Here is a 12,762-nt window from a genome sequence, read left to right on the forward strand (position 1 = left end):
AGTTTGACTGATCTGCATTTCAGTATCCTGTCGAGCACTTCTGGGCCTTCCTTCCTGCCTCACTGCCACAGTCCACAGAGGAGTCCATCTTTGAGTCACGACGCAGACATGGCGTACAGTGCTTTTTGCGACTTCAGACATTCCACTGGATTCTGTACAATGGCAATTGATCATTTTCATATTCTCTTTTGTCCGGGGGGGTCCACTAGAACATTTTGAGAGTTGATACTTTATAACTGTCCCCCAAAGTCATGTGCTGGTCATTCAGAGTTGGCAGGAAATGTATATTACACTTTCCAGGAAGAGATGTTTTCCTGCTGAGGATTTGAATACTAATACAACCCTTCTCTTTGTTTTCAACAAAGGGGGGGGGGGGGCTTGTAAAACAAATAGCATTGTAGCCATGCAACCTTTAACTTGTATTGCAGCTTAATGCTATATATTATAATTGGCTTATTGCAGCCAATAAAAATATCTTCCTAAAATCTATTATCTATTAATCATTATTTATAAATGTACCGTTTTCAAAATTCCGTAGTCCGAGTATCTATTCATATTCTTGTTTTTGTCCATATGGACAGACAGCTTATATTACTCTTTAAAAATTCTGAAGAGAAGTGGTAGATCAGAGTTCACATCACAGGAAGGGCTGTCCCTGTTGCAGCTTTGTCAGTTTGGGATGCCCTATTGAAGACGAACTTCCTGTTGCCAGTATGCGACTTCCTGTTTCATACCACCTGGAAGACCCTTTGACCTCTGTTGACCTCTGTGGCACCCAGGGACTCTTCCCACTGTATCACGAGTCTTAAAACTGCTTTGAGAGCTGAAGAAAATTGCTGCTCAGCTGTTTGTTTGATTAAGCTCAGTATGAGTTATTGGTGCCAGTTGTTTTTCAGATAAGCCTTTGTTTTCCATTTTCCCTTCGTGTTGGGTTGTGCAATAATATGGGAGCTTATAATTCGACACATAATTAACATACCATGGAAAGGAACCCCTTCCATCACTACTCTCCTGACCATAATACACCTCTTCCTCCATAAGTCCTGATATCTAAATCTGTAAGTTAAGTTGTGCTTGTGGAGATGGCTCTGTTTTCAGTGATCATCCAGTGTTGCATATAGTGGGTGTGATATAACTAACATTTCCACAGACGTTGTATAAATTACTGGTTGTTTACAAGTATTTGTAAACGTGTTTTTGGTTTCGATTCTGCTGACGTCTATGTGCTGAGGAACTGTTCTTGATGAACGCAATCATCATGATGTGGAAGATTTTTAAGTTGGGGAGTTTTCTGAAATGAAATGTGCATGAAATCAATATTCCATCAACAACCATGTTGGAAACAAGTGTTGAACAATTTAACATGTACTCTGGGCTGTATAATGTGTACATATTTTAACCCAAAAATAAAATCAATCATTCAATCAACATGCATTACATAACTAATCAAGGATAAAAATGTTCTAAATATCTACCATGCATGCTGTGGTCTAGTAATATGCATGTAAAAGGCTTGGGTTCACAGGCATAGAGGCAGATCTTTCCATTGCATTATTTTATCTCATGTCCCTAATGTGGTATACAAAACCAGACGTCTGCGAGAAAATGTGTAGTATTAAATTTGAGTATTCATTATGTACATCATTTCTCTAAAGTTAGTTTCTGTTTGTAATGGCTGTTGCCTTCTTACTTTAAGTAGGACGTTTCCTCTTAGGCTTACATTTTAAAATCTTCGTTTTTTTTTTTTGGCGAATGAATTCCAGTATGGACGCATCTTTTAAACAGCAAAGCGCTGAACTCAGAGTACAGCTTCTCTGGGGTGCTTCTCATGTCCCTACTCCTCTGTAATTACTCTGAGGGAAGTTAATCAAATCTAGTTTGTCTGGAACTCTTTATTTTCATGAAAATGAATGGGGGCGATTTAATGAGAGGACGCAGCGAACTATGCTGTCCACAGGACTAAACAGGCTTCTGTTGTTCTCCATTTTCGAGAAAATCTGTCCTACAGTATGAAATTTGTGCAGTTAGGTTTTAGTATTTTATTTTATATATTTTTTGTTATCAGATGACCAGAGAAGAAACCGAAGGTCTTCAGAAACGATAAGCAATCAAAATACCATTTGATAACTGCAAACAGCACTGCTTGGGCTTGTCTGCCCTACACAGTACCCTGTCTGTCAAACATCAGTAGCCAGATTCTAAGTCTCACCTTCTTCTAAGTGGTAAATGTAAATGGAATTGAAACAGGCTACAGAGGAGGTTGAACTATTTTACATCGTTAAATGAAACAGCATGATACCACTTGTCAAGAAGATACTGACAGCTGCTTTTTAAGTGTGGGCATTGTCTTACTCCACCCAAAAAACTGTACTTTTGTGTAACAGTGACAGTGTAATTGGTGCTTTTATTAGTTTAAGTGTAGTTTGGTTAGGGTTAGGGTTAGGGTTAGTGGGTGTATTTTAAAAAATTCAAAAATAAAATGAAGATTAAAGAAAAGCTACAAGCTATAGAAACACTTTTTTGTGAACACAGCAGCCTGATTCTGAGAGTGGCTCTGCCGTTGTTCTCTCTCTGCTAGGTGCTGCTTGGGGTGATGTAAAGGTCACACCATTGTTACTCTGTCTGCATTTCATTTAGGACATCTAGCTTCTTTCTTGAGGCCCTGTTTAAAGAAACCTGGAGAGCAGGGGAGGTGGATTTCTGCCTATGGGACCTAGGCCCTGTAGTCTTCCCTGTTCCTTTGGAACTGCTCTTTGGATGTGGTGTCAGGCCAAATTTTCCTTTTTTCCTGGGGCAGAGTTTCCAGCATCTTCCCAATCCCGAACAGGGCCTTGCTTCTTCAAGGACCATATGGAAGGAGATTGAAGACCCTCCTGTATAATTAGATTTTAGTCTTTAGGCTCGTATCCAAAGACGACCATATCCCTCACGGTACGGCCAGGGCTAGGCTTGCTTTGCCGAATCCAACAGTGCTCTCCCCGCATAGACACCATCTGTTGATATATCGTTGCCAAGGTAAATATTCCTTTTCACCTTCCTCCAGTGGTTCGCCATTCTCATCAGTAGTTAGATCAGATTAAGGGGTTTTTTTTTCTTTGCCTCATCTCCTCTGTGTTTCCGGATCTAGATATCAGCTTAAAGGTTTTTTTTTTTTTTTCCCCTCTTTGCCTCATCTCCTCTGTGTTTCCGGATCTAGATATCAGCTATGGTCTCACTGTATCTCTTGGTTGTGCAAGCTCTCGCTGAACAGGTTCACGCTTCATCTATGATGCCCCATACTGCACTGTAAATTGGTCATCAGCCAGCCCACAGCTAAGATGAATAGGAAATGGTGAGCCTGCAGCATTGTCTTTGTGCTGACTGTTTAAATGTGCCTGGGCTGCACAATAAAGCACTATACCGCGCTCGCTACGAAATCAAGTTTTAGAAAGAGAGAGAGGTGCCGTTGTGCCTTCCCCAATGAGGGCAGATGAATCTGTTGAGTTCTTCCTGAAGTCCACAAATACCACAAAGCACACCGCATTCTTTTGTGCCCCTATTCCAAGGCTGGCCAAAGGCCAAATTGCAGCCTAATCTCCCCATAAATCTCTTTTCTGATGCCCATCCGTCTCACTTTAGCAGAGAATCTGTTCAGTTTTATGGGCCTGAACATCCTGCTGGATAGCAGACTGCATGTTGAGCCCCCTCCCTTTATTGTGGTCGGACTTTGTGGCCGAATGACTCACTCCGTAGCCATTCCAGAAACAGAACTGTAGGTGTCACTTGGCTTATATATTGGGTCGCATGGGGAAGTCTGTGTTTATACCCACTGCATGCCTTTACTACTGGCGAGGAATTCTTGAACTGGGGCCAGTCCCGTCTCGACACCCACAGCCTGAAGCAGTATGTCACTGCACATTAGGGGACGGAAGTACTGCACTCTCTCTCATGTCGAATATGACAGGGGGATGCACTTTTTATTGAACGTTTGAAAGTCCTTGCACAGCGGCCGTTTTGATAGTGGTTTAGCCTGACTGTTTAAACTGGCCACTGCATCAGTTAGTCTTTTCATATGGCAATGCAAACACAACAATGCGGTCAGTGAAGAAATCCTGAAAGGCCACACAATGGGAACAGTATGAGAGAAGCAAAGCTGAGAGGTGACAGAGAGGTCACGGCAGACCCAGTGCCAGGGCTAAGGCTAGGCTTGCTTTGGAGCACATGGTACTGTAGAACAGGATAAAATATGTAGTGTTATTTAAGTGATTTATTTTATAAAAGATGATGTCCATGCCACTGAGGGATGTTCATAGAGTTAAAAACAGCGGTCTGATTTCTCTTGTGTCACTTGTTAGTTTGTTTTACCCGAGTAGGGCTCCATTTGGTGACTGTTAGCAACACAGACCGACCCACGGATCCACCCCTAAATAATGTTAGCCTTGCGCTTCTGATGAGCAAGCACTCTGCAGCTGCAAACGATCATGGTGAAATCTGTCGGCCCAGAGGCAGGATGTAATGTGCAGGGAGAATCTGAGGTGCAGAGAGCTCAGCGGAGGACGAGCAGTTTCTGCCCGGAAAAGTTCAGCCTCGCTCGGAAAAGTATAAAAAGCCATCTGGGGTGTGGATGGCGGGCTGGAGGGGCGGAAACAAGGTGGGGGTTCGGGGGAGGGGCCCGCAGCTGGAGGGCCGAGCCTTTTGATTCGCCCCGTCCTTTGATCCCTTCTTCCCGTATTTCCTGCGAGGAAGAAAGTTCCAGACTTTGCCTCCCGCCGTAAACTCCCCCCTCCCTCCCTCCCTCCCTCCCTCCTGCACTTCTCCCCCGCCCCCCGCCCACACCCCCAGACTGAAAGGGGGGCACGTGGAGGCAGGCGTGAGGCCGGCTGGAATAAACAATCGGCGTGTCGTGTCCTGAAATAGTTGCGGTGGCGGAGGGGGGGAGCAGGAGCCCGCTGTGGCGTTCCAACATTACAGGCCTTGTTAAAGCAACAAAGGCCACAGTGAGGCAGCCACAGAGAGGCAGCCACAGTGAGGCAGCCTGGGCGAGTGCGGCCTGCTCTCTTTTCGGCTTTTGCCTCCTATGAGTGCACACAGACCCCGCTCTCTGTACCTTACATTTTCACAGAGCTTCACGCCCTCTGAAACCCACAGTTTCACTCATATTCATATTGCTTTCCTCAGGAAGTCTGTGCAGCATGACTGAACATCGTCGGTTACTATAATAATCTGTCTTACGCTTTTAGGATGTCCATAACCCAGACTACTGACAAAACAGTGTTGCATATGTAGGCTTCAGTACTCTGTCCTGTCACTGTTTTTCCAGAAGAGGTTCAGAGATGGGACACATTGTTTGGATTTATTTTAGAGGTGGTTGTAATTAAATTGTTTCAAATGAAATATAATTTTCTCTCAACCCCCCCCATCAATACACTATATAAAAACAGTACACTGAACAAAATCACTAAATATAGCAGCATTCAGCACGTTCCTGATATAAAGAAGAAATGCCACATTTACCCTGCATGCCTGATATAAAGAAGAAATGTCACATTTACCCTGCATGCCAGCAAAGACATACAGATGTCCTGACCGTGCATTTTACTTACAGATTTACTCTGGGGTGAGTTTGGAGACCCCCTAGTGCAATACTGGGTTTCACGCCTGCCTGGTTGTCCTGAATGCAATAAGCCATTTCCATCACAATGACAAAATCAATATCCAGTTAAATTTTAAACAAACTGGTGAACCATTACTTTCTTTTTCCCCCACTCTATAATTTTGAATGTCTTTTCATTCATTTTAGCTTGAAAAACTGTTGAAGGTTGTAGGCCTTTTTTCTTTAAAATTACAATTTTCTCCAAAATGTATGAGTGCAATACTCATCATCATCATCATCATCATCATCATCAACAAACTTGTCATGTTGTTCATACATGGTGGTCTGATATCATATACTCTGTGGTTGCTCACATTTTTCTGCTCTTTAATATTAAATAAGGCAAATATTTATGGCCTGTTTTATGCCCCTCAGTAGGCTTTCAGCCATTCATAGTCATAAATAATGAATTAGGTGACATTTGAAATGCTTCCTGCATATTATACCCTAAATATTTCTGGAGCAGTTCCCCAGAGGGCAGTACTTGCCCTGTAATTGTCTTGTGTTGAATGTGCATTTTAACCGACTTCACCACACCAAATAGCACTTTAAAACCTTACTCAGTCAGCGTTGCTAAGTCAGAACTGAATGTAAATGTGTGAAACTGATATCACTAGTGTCACAGTATTCTTCCAGTAGTCTGTAGTCTATTTTTGCTTAATAGGAGTAGTTTTCCATTATGGAAAAAGAGACCATTTCATGAATTTGATCATCCAAATACCCACTGCAGCCATGTTATCAATTTGGACAATCTGAGCTGCTTTAAGTGAATGATTGTTGAGTTTTCTGGTCTACAGGCAGTATGAGACAAGTGTTCACAGGGTGTGGAGTGGCAGCTACTGAACGTTCAGTCTTCTTAAAAAAATGAATAGACTCCTCCTATCACACTGAAACTTAAAGTGAGAAAACGTTTCAGCTTCCATGAACAAAATCATCATCCACATTCCCTGCTAGACTGTGTGAAAAGCGCTTTTGAGTCATACAGTAGGGTTTACTGGAAAGCTCACATTTTAGGACTGCAAACTGTGTGAACTACGCCACAGATTACGTAATAGTGGGGATTAGGGGTGGTGTCGGCTTGTGTTGGCTGAGCAAACCTGGCAGAGCGGGAGCAGAACAGAGGCTTCTGGGGGGTACGGGAGCTGGTCTCACGGTGTCTCTCCTGCTACAGCCACTGGCTCACTACTGCCCCCTGGCTGGCACTGTGACACAGGAGAATGAAGGGAAAAAGCATTAAAAATAAAATCCACAAGTGCGTTCAGTGTGAAATTAGCACAATATTTTGTATCATGACATAATGAGTTGTGTGTTATGTGTATGTCTGGTTTTGACTTATTTTATCACACTGAACCAATTCATGGTATGCATAAATGAGCAGCAATATATTATGTTGTGGCAGTTAGGAAGATGTTAATGTCTTAAACGAGATAGATAAATTACAATAATTTGTTTTACCATTTCAATTGTTATAGCACTTTTTTCTAAAAAACACAAAACATAATTTCTTGGCTTGTATTACATACTGAAGTTCTCATGTAGGAATCACATAAAGTGGGTCCTGAATCAGCCAGATCACACTCTTTTCTTGCTATTTAGCATCGTGCATAGATCGCTGTCAACACCCAATATTGCATAGTAGCAAGCTTGCTGATTATTCAGACATGCTATCAGTAAAGACCTTTTCATTCATTGGATTGATAGGTGTGCATGTCTTTTGACTTGTATGATGTTTGTTTTATAAAGCAAGGATTTATTTATTCAGTATTGTTAGACAAACTGCAACATGCATGTTTGTATTTTTATATATACCTCTGATATCATCAGTGGCAGCACACCAACCATAGAGTGAAGAAAGTGTTTGAAAGCGGAAATCCAGTCACAGTAAAACTCTTTGAGCAGTTATGTATTACTTTGAGAGCACAAAGACCACTTCACATAACAGCACATTTTATAGTACGCTTTTGTTGAGAAACAATGGCTGTTAATTCAGTACCATCCCCCACATACTGCATACTACAGAGTGATGCACGCACACGCACGTACACACACGTTTTTCCAAGTACATGATCAACTGCTTCATGTGTTAATTTACTAATTTAGCAATGGTTTTCTGTTTACTTTGTTGATTTGTATTAATGGCAGTCTGATAATTGTCCCTTAAATCATATGCATTGAAGAATGTTTGTACTTTTTGTACCGTTTGAAAATATCTAGCCTATGTATTAGTGGACTGTAGTCAGGTTGTCAACAACAAAAGATATTGGGGTCCGATCAGTTATGTCAGTGACATTTATTTTTTAAAAACCCACTGAATATTTTCCAAAATAACTACCAACAAAATCACTCTAAGAATAATCACAGGTAAGCACTGAAGCTGTCATTTTATGGTTTGTTGTGCAGAGCCAAAACAGAAAAACATTTCCTTTACTGTGGAACAGCGGTGAGGCTGGACATGATGGGATCATCCTGTTTTTATTGGATTGGTGGAGAGGGGGTTTCAGGAACTGCAGTTGAAAGCACAACGTGGGTGACGCCACTTTTCTGGTGCATCATCCCTCAGTGAGCACACAGCATCCTGGGCGTGATGTGCAGTGGCAAGCTTGTGTCAAAAGACTACAGGATATGGACCGTAATTACCGCATTTGATCAGATCATCACTGTGCTAGTTGGGTTCAAAACCCTGGTCATCTGTGCGCTGATAATTCATTACTATGTGGTAGGCACACAGACTTAAAGCAACATTCTTCCACCATTGTTCCTCAGATGAGCTCTGCTTAAATTTGGGGACTTTTGACGCCTACATTAATCTGTGCATAAACGCTGTACATTTAGGGCCTGATTTACTTAGACCTTTAGCACATGAAAAACCTTACAGCACACACGCACAACTAATGACAACAAATGACTGGTGCAAAACAAACATCATGGTGTTCTGCAGCAATGTTATTGGTTTTGCGTGTACCAAAATGTTTTGCGTAAGGTCTTAGTAAATCAGGCCCTTAATTGTGTACCACGCTAATATGATATACTTATAAATTTTAATGCGATGACATAGAAATAATGGACAGTAAGCCATGTCTCACTTTGAATGCTAGAATGTCAATATTTCTCTCTGTTTTGTTTAGAAGCATTGTCATTAAGAGATGGATTTCCACTCTTAGAAGAGTCCAAGGAGCATCCAGTTCATATTCATTCGCAGCTTGTAAATAGAACATATTTAGAAAAAAATACAGAATATACAAAATAGAGAACTTCAAGAATACTCTAATGTTCTGGCCTCATCCCTTGAATCCTTCTCTTTGATGAAACGGATCTAGACATTGTAATCTGGCCAACACTGACCCAGGCCTGTTTGAGATGATGTCATTACCCAGGTCACCTCTCCTGCAAAAGGGCAGGGAGGCCTGACAGGTAGAGGATGGGCTGGCGTGGAGACAGGCGACTGTGTACCAGATGAAATGTGTGATGTGAAGCAATAAAAACAGGGCGGAGTCTGACGGTCACGTCTGTGGTCTTCTCCCCCTTAGGGATCCCGTTTCCAAAGAACTTCATCCAGATCTGCAAGAAGATCCTCTGCAGACTCTTCCGGGTCTTCGTCCACGTCTACATCCACCACTTCGACCGCATCATCCTCATGGGTGCCGAAGCGCACGTCAACACCTGCTACAAGCACTTTTACTACTTCGGCACCGAGCTGCACCTCATAGACCGCAAAGAGCTAGAGCCACTGGTGAGTATCTGGCCTGTTTTTTTTTTTTTTTCTGAAACTGTCTTCTGATTACCTCACACCTAATCTACAGGTTTATTAGGACACCAGTTATAATATCTCAGTGAAGTACCGCAAAAAGGACATGTAGCAGTCATGTTACACCTGGAGTTCACGTACGTGCACAGGGATGACACTCCACATATCATTCCTTACTGCTGAGGTAATATAGGCTGCATGTGTTTGATGGAAAGGCCTGTTTGTGTGATCTCATTGGCCACCGTAGTAAAAGTATGTTATCCTGTTTCACCAAATTCAGACATTATAGCATTCTTGGATTCCCTGTTAGTCTTTTACAGTGCAGTGTGTTTGGAAAAACGTGTTGGAGGGCTAATAATGATAAAGAACCTTGTAAAGGTCTCTGAATACTGCAACCGATGTGGAAATCTCAAAGGCTTCAGTATGACCTGACAATACAAACACCTACTGTAAACTGAAAATCACCAGACAATCAACAGTGGGGGAAACCAGCCCAGTGAAACAAAGGATGCTTTCTGCACATTATCATAAGAAATTCTCATGATCAGGCTTAGAAAATGCCAACACCCACATGAGTAGGAAAAAAGAAGAAAAACAGTCCAGTGTGAAATTGTGAGTGACTTCCCTAGCTCATAACACTTAATGTTGTGTGCATTAATTCTCATAAAGTAATAGAAATACCATACAGTTACATAATATCTAGAGCATGTGTAAGCTGTTGCATAGGACGTGACAGCTTAACTTGTCACATCATGCAGAAATCAAGTGTGTGAAATTTGAAGAGCAGTAGTTAGTGAACATAATGTAGGCTACTTCTTTAGAATTATAAATTATTTTATAGGTATGATAACCCTAACCATAACCATAATCTTAACAAGATGATTCAAAGGTATCCTAGTCACACAGTACATTGGGGCCCATAATGGATGCAGTCATACTGGCAAGGAATCACAGGGAGCATTGGTCATTAGGCCACAGAACACAGTGCAGATGAACGGTTCCATGCTAATTATAGCTTTGGCTAATGGATTCTCTTGAGGCAAATCAGAAATACCATATTTCATTTGGGCATGAAAATCAGCTTGGTTTTCAAATCATTAGTCAGTGCACAATATTACATGGATAACACAAATATTTTTGCCAAATTTAAAAAGTGAGGACTTTTCCACAGTGATGAAAGGGCACACAGTTGTTGCTTGTGTTCTTTTTTCAACCGGTTAAATGAGGTACGATTTTGTTTTTTCATGACAGTTAAGGTAGGTAAGCAAAACACAAGGCTTTGTGGTTTACTACCATGTGTAATAATAATGCAATGAAATCATGCTCAGCTTAAATTTGCCATAAGTTTATTTGCTGATATAAGTTTTGATCAAACATGATTCTGCAGAGTTAGGGCTCAGAACTCCTTAGAGGGTTGTGCATTCAAATCCCAGTAGGTAAAGTTCTGCACACTCAAACAATATATTTTAGGTGAAATACTAAGCAGCCCCATCTTCAAAATGATTTAGAGGTCCAAATCAGAACTGATATTCATAATGGCGTTTTATATGTGGCTGAATGTCAGCAAGCAGAACCGGCGCATTTCCTAAAAGAGCCGAGTGCGCAGGAGGAAAGCAAGCGTGGCTGTGCTGGCCATCTGTCGGCCCCGCCCTTCTCAACATCCAGATGGGGGATCTTAGCCAATCGGATTCTGGTCAACAGCGCACAGCAGGGACGGCTGCCTGCCTGCCTGCCTGCCATCGCAGATGGCCCAGACCGGCCCCGGCTACTCCAGCGATTTGGCCTCGCGGCACGCCATTGTGCAAAAGATTGATTCGCGGCAAGGCTGGGCCGCGGTGCCAGGGCAGGAAGCGCCACTGACCACGCTCAGAACTGGAATGAAGCCGAGGGGCTTCGGCGCAGTGGTACAGAAGGAACGGGATCAGCGGCGCGCCTGCTGCTCTGTGAAATCACGATCGACCCAGAGAGCAGCAGTGCATCGCGCTGACGCTGAGCACAGCGTGTCTACGGCCTGCCAAAGGCAAGCTGCTCTGTAACGTGCTGCTAATCCTGGCTCACATTTCTCTGTTCTGCAAGAGTATCTGTCAGTAGGGCCAATGAGATTATATTAGGGACCTTTCAAGTGGCATATCTAATTGTGGAGCTTGTTCTTTAGTGCAGCAATTTGCCCTACAGGTCAAATGGAATCCAGGCCCTGCCAGATCGTTTTGTAACCAGTAGTGGGTGTGGGAAAGTGTGATGGTACTGCACGGTACCATTGTGGGATCACTTAGCCTGCTTTATCAACAAATATGTTTCTTAAGAATGCTGCGTGATAGGACTTGGAGTAAAGTAACCATGCAGTCCAATATGCCATTAATAAAACAAATGAATGCTCTTTATGAATTAAATGCTCTTACGTAAAGCCCTCCATCGGAGTAGATTAACCTGAACTGGCTTATTTCTTCATTAAATTTCATTCTGAATGAAGAACCAGCAGCTACATAGCCTACCTTAGTTAAACCGTTTAATATGAGAATATTAGCTAATAACAGACATGCAAGCACTTTTCTGGATCGCATTCCTATTCAGATTAACTGAAGTTTTGATATGTAACGTAAAGTTATGTTGCCCATTCTTCATGCGAAGGTTTTGCTGCAATTTTATATCGGACATTTCTAAGTGATAACAAAAGGTATTTCGCGTCGTTTATGTTAGCTACAATCTTTTTAAAAGCACAGCCAACTAACCTTGATTACTGAATGTAAGCATCGACGGTGCAGCCACGGCGGTCGATATCATCCCCACTGTGTTTTCAGGCGGCCCGCTTGATATCCAAAGAGTTTGTTGGGATTGAGAAGCAGCGCCAAGTTATTTTTGCCACAGCCAGATGGGAGAGTTATACTCTGGCAGAGTTCTAAATTGTTTGTCGACTTGTTGCCGGGTGCTTATCCGTCGAAATAGCGTTTAATGCTGGCTTTTCCTGTGTGGTCTAAACTGCCGTCATATCACGTAAAGAGCAATGGCTCATGCATGAATATCGTCAGAATCGAATTCTTTCTCTCGATATATTCCGTTTTAGAAACGTTTGACCTGCTTCGAAAACTACAGCTATTAAAAAGACTTCAACACTGCTTTCAAGTGTTTGGATTGCCACGCCCCAGATACTTTTTAGTTAACAAATTACCACCATGCATTTGTTTGATTTGTGCCATCAATATGTCAATCAAAGGTTCCTTGCATTTTCTCATGGCACCACAGGTGCGAAATTGAAGCTAATGAAATACGTCATCAGCGAGAGAAAATTAAAATGGAATCAGGCCTGGCGGTCTTCGGACGTAAAAAAAAAACATCACTATCTCAACTTATACCGATTCGAGCGCTGTTAATAAAAACGCAATCGTTG

At 42.2% G+C, this 12,762-nt stretch overlaps 1 protein-coding gene and 1 long non-coding RNA gene across 8 annotated transcripts in view; one reads left to right on the plus strand and one right to left on the minus strand.

Moving 5' to 3' along the window:
* The window catches only part of LOC118212141, a 147,314-nt gene extending 135,027 nt beyond the window's left edge, over positions 1–12,287 (minus strand). For all 7 annotated transcript variants that reach the window (XR_004762170.1, XR_004762166.1, XR_004762172.1 and 4 more), the window contains exons 1-2: positions 12,107–12,287; positions 6,730–6,834 (exon numbers count right to left, since the gene is read on the minus strand). This is a non-coding gene — a long non-coding RNA (uncharacterized LOC118212141). The remainder of the gene's footprint in view (positions 1–6,729; positions 6,835–12,106) is intronic.
* Positions 1–12,762, plus strand: part of LOC118212140 (MOB kinase activator 3B) — a 29,711-nt gene that overhangs the window by 14,768 nt on the left and 2,181 nt on the right. The window contains exon 3 of the mRNA XM_035389770.1: positions 9,160–9,362. Within this exon, the coding sequence (XP_035245661.1) occupies positions 9,160–9,362 (203 nt within the window). The remainder of the gene's footprint in view (positions 1–9,159; positions 9,363–12,762) is intronic.

The sequence above is a fragment of the Anguilla anguilla genome, chromosome 14 (assembly GCF_013347855.1).
Source record: "Anguilla anguilla isolate fAngAng1 chromosome 14, fAngAng1.pri, whole genome shotgun sequence".
Classification (NCBI taxonomy): domain Eukaryota; kingdom Metazoa; phylum Chordata; class Actinopteri; order Anguilliformes; family Anguillidae; genus Anguilla; species Anguilla anguilla.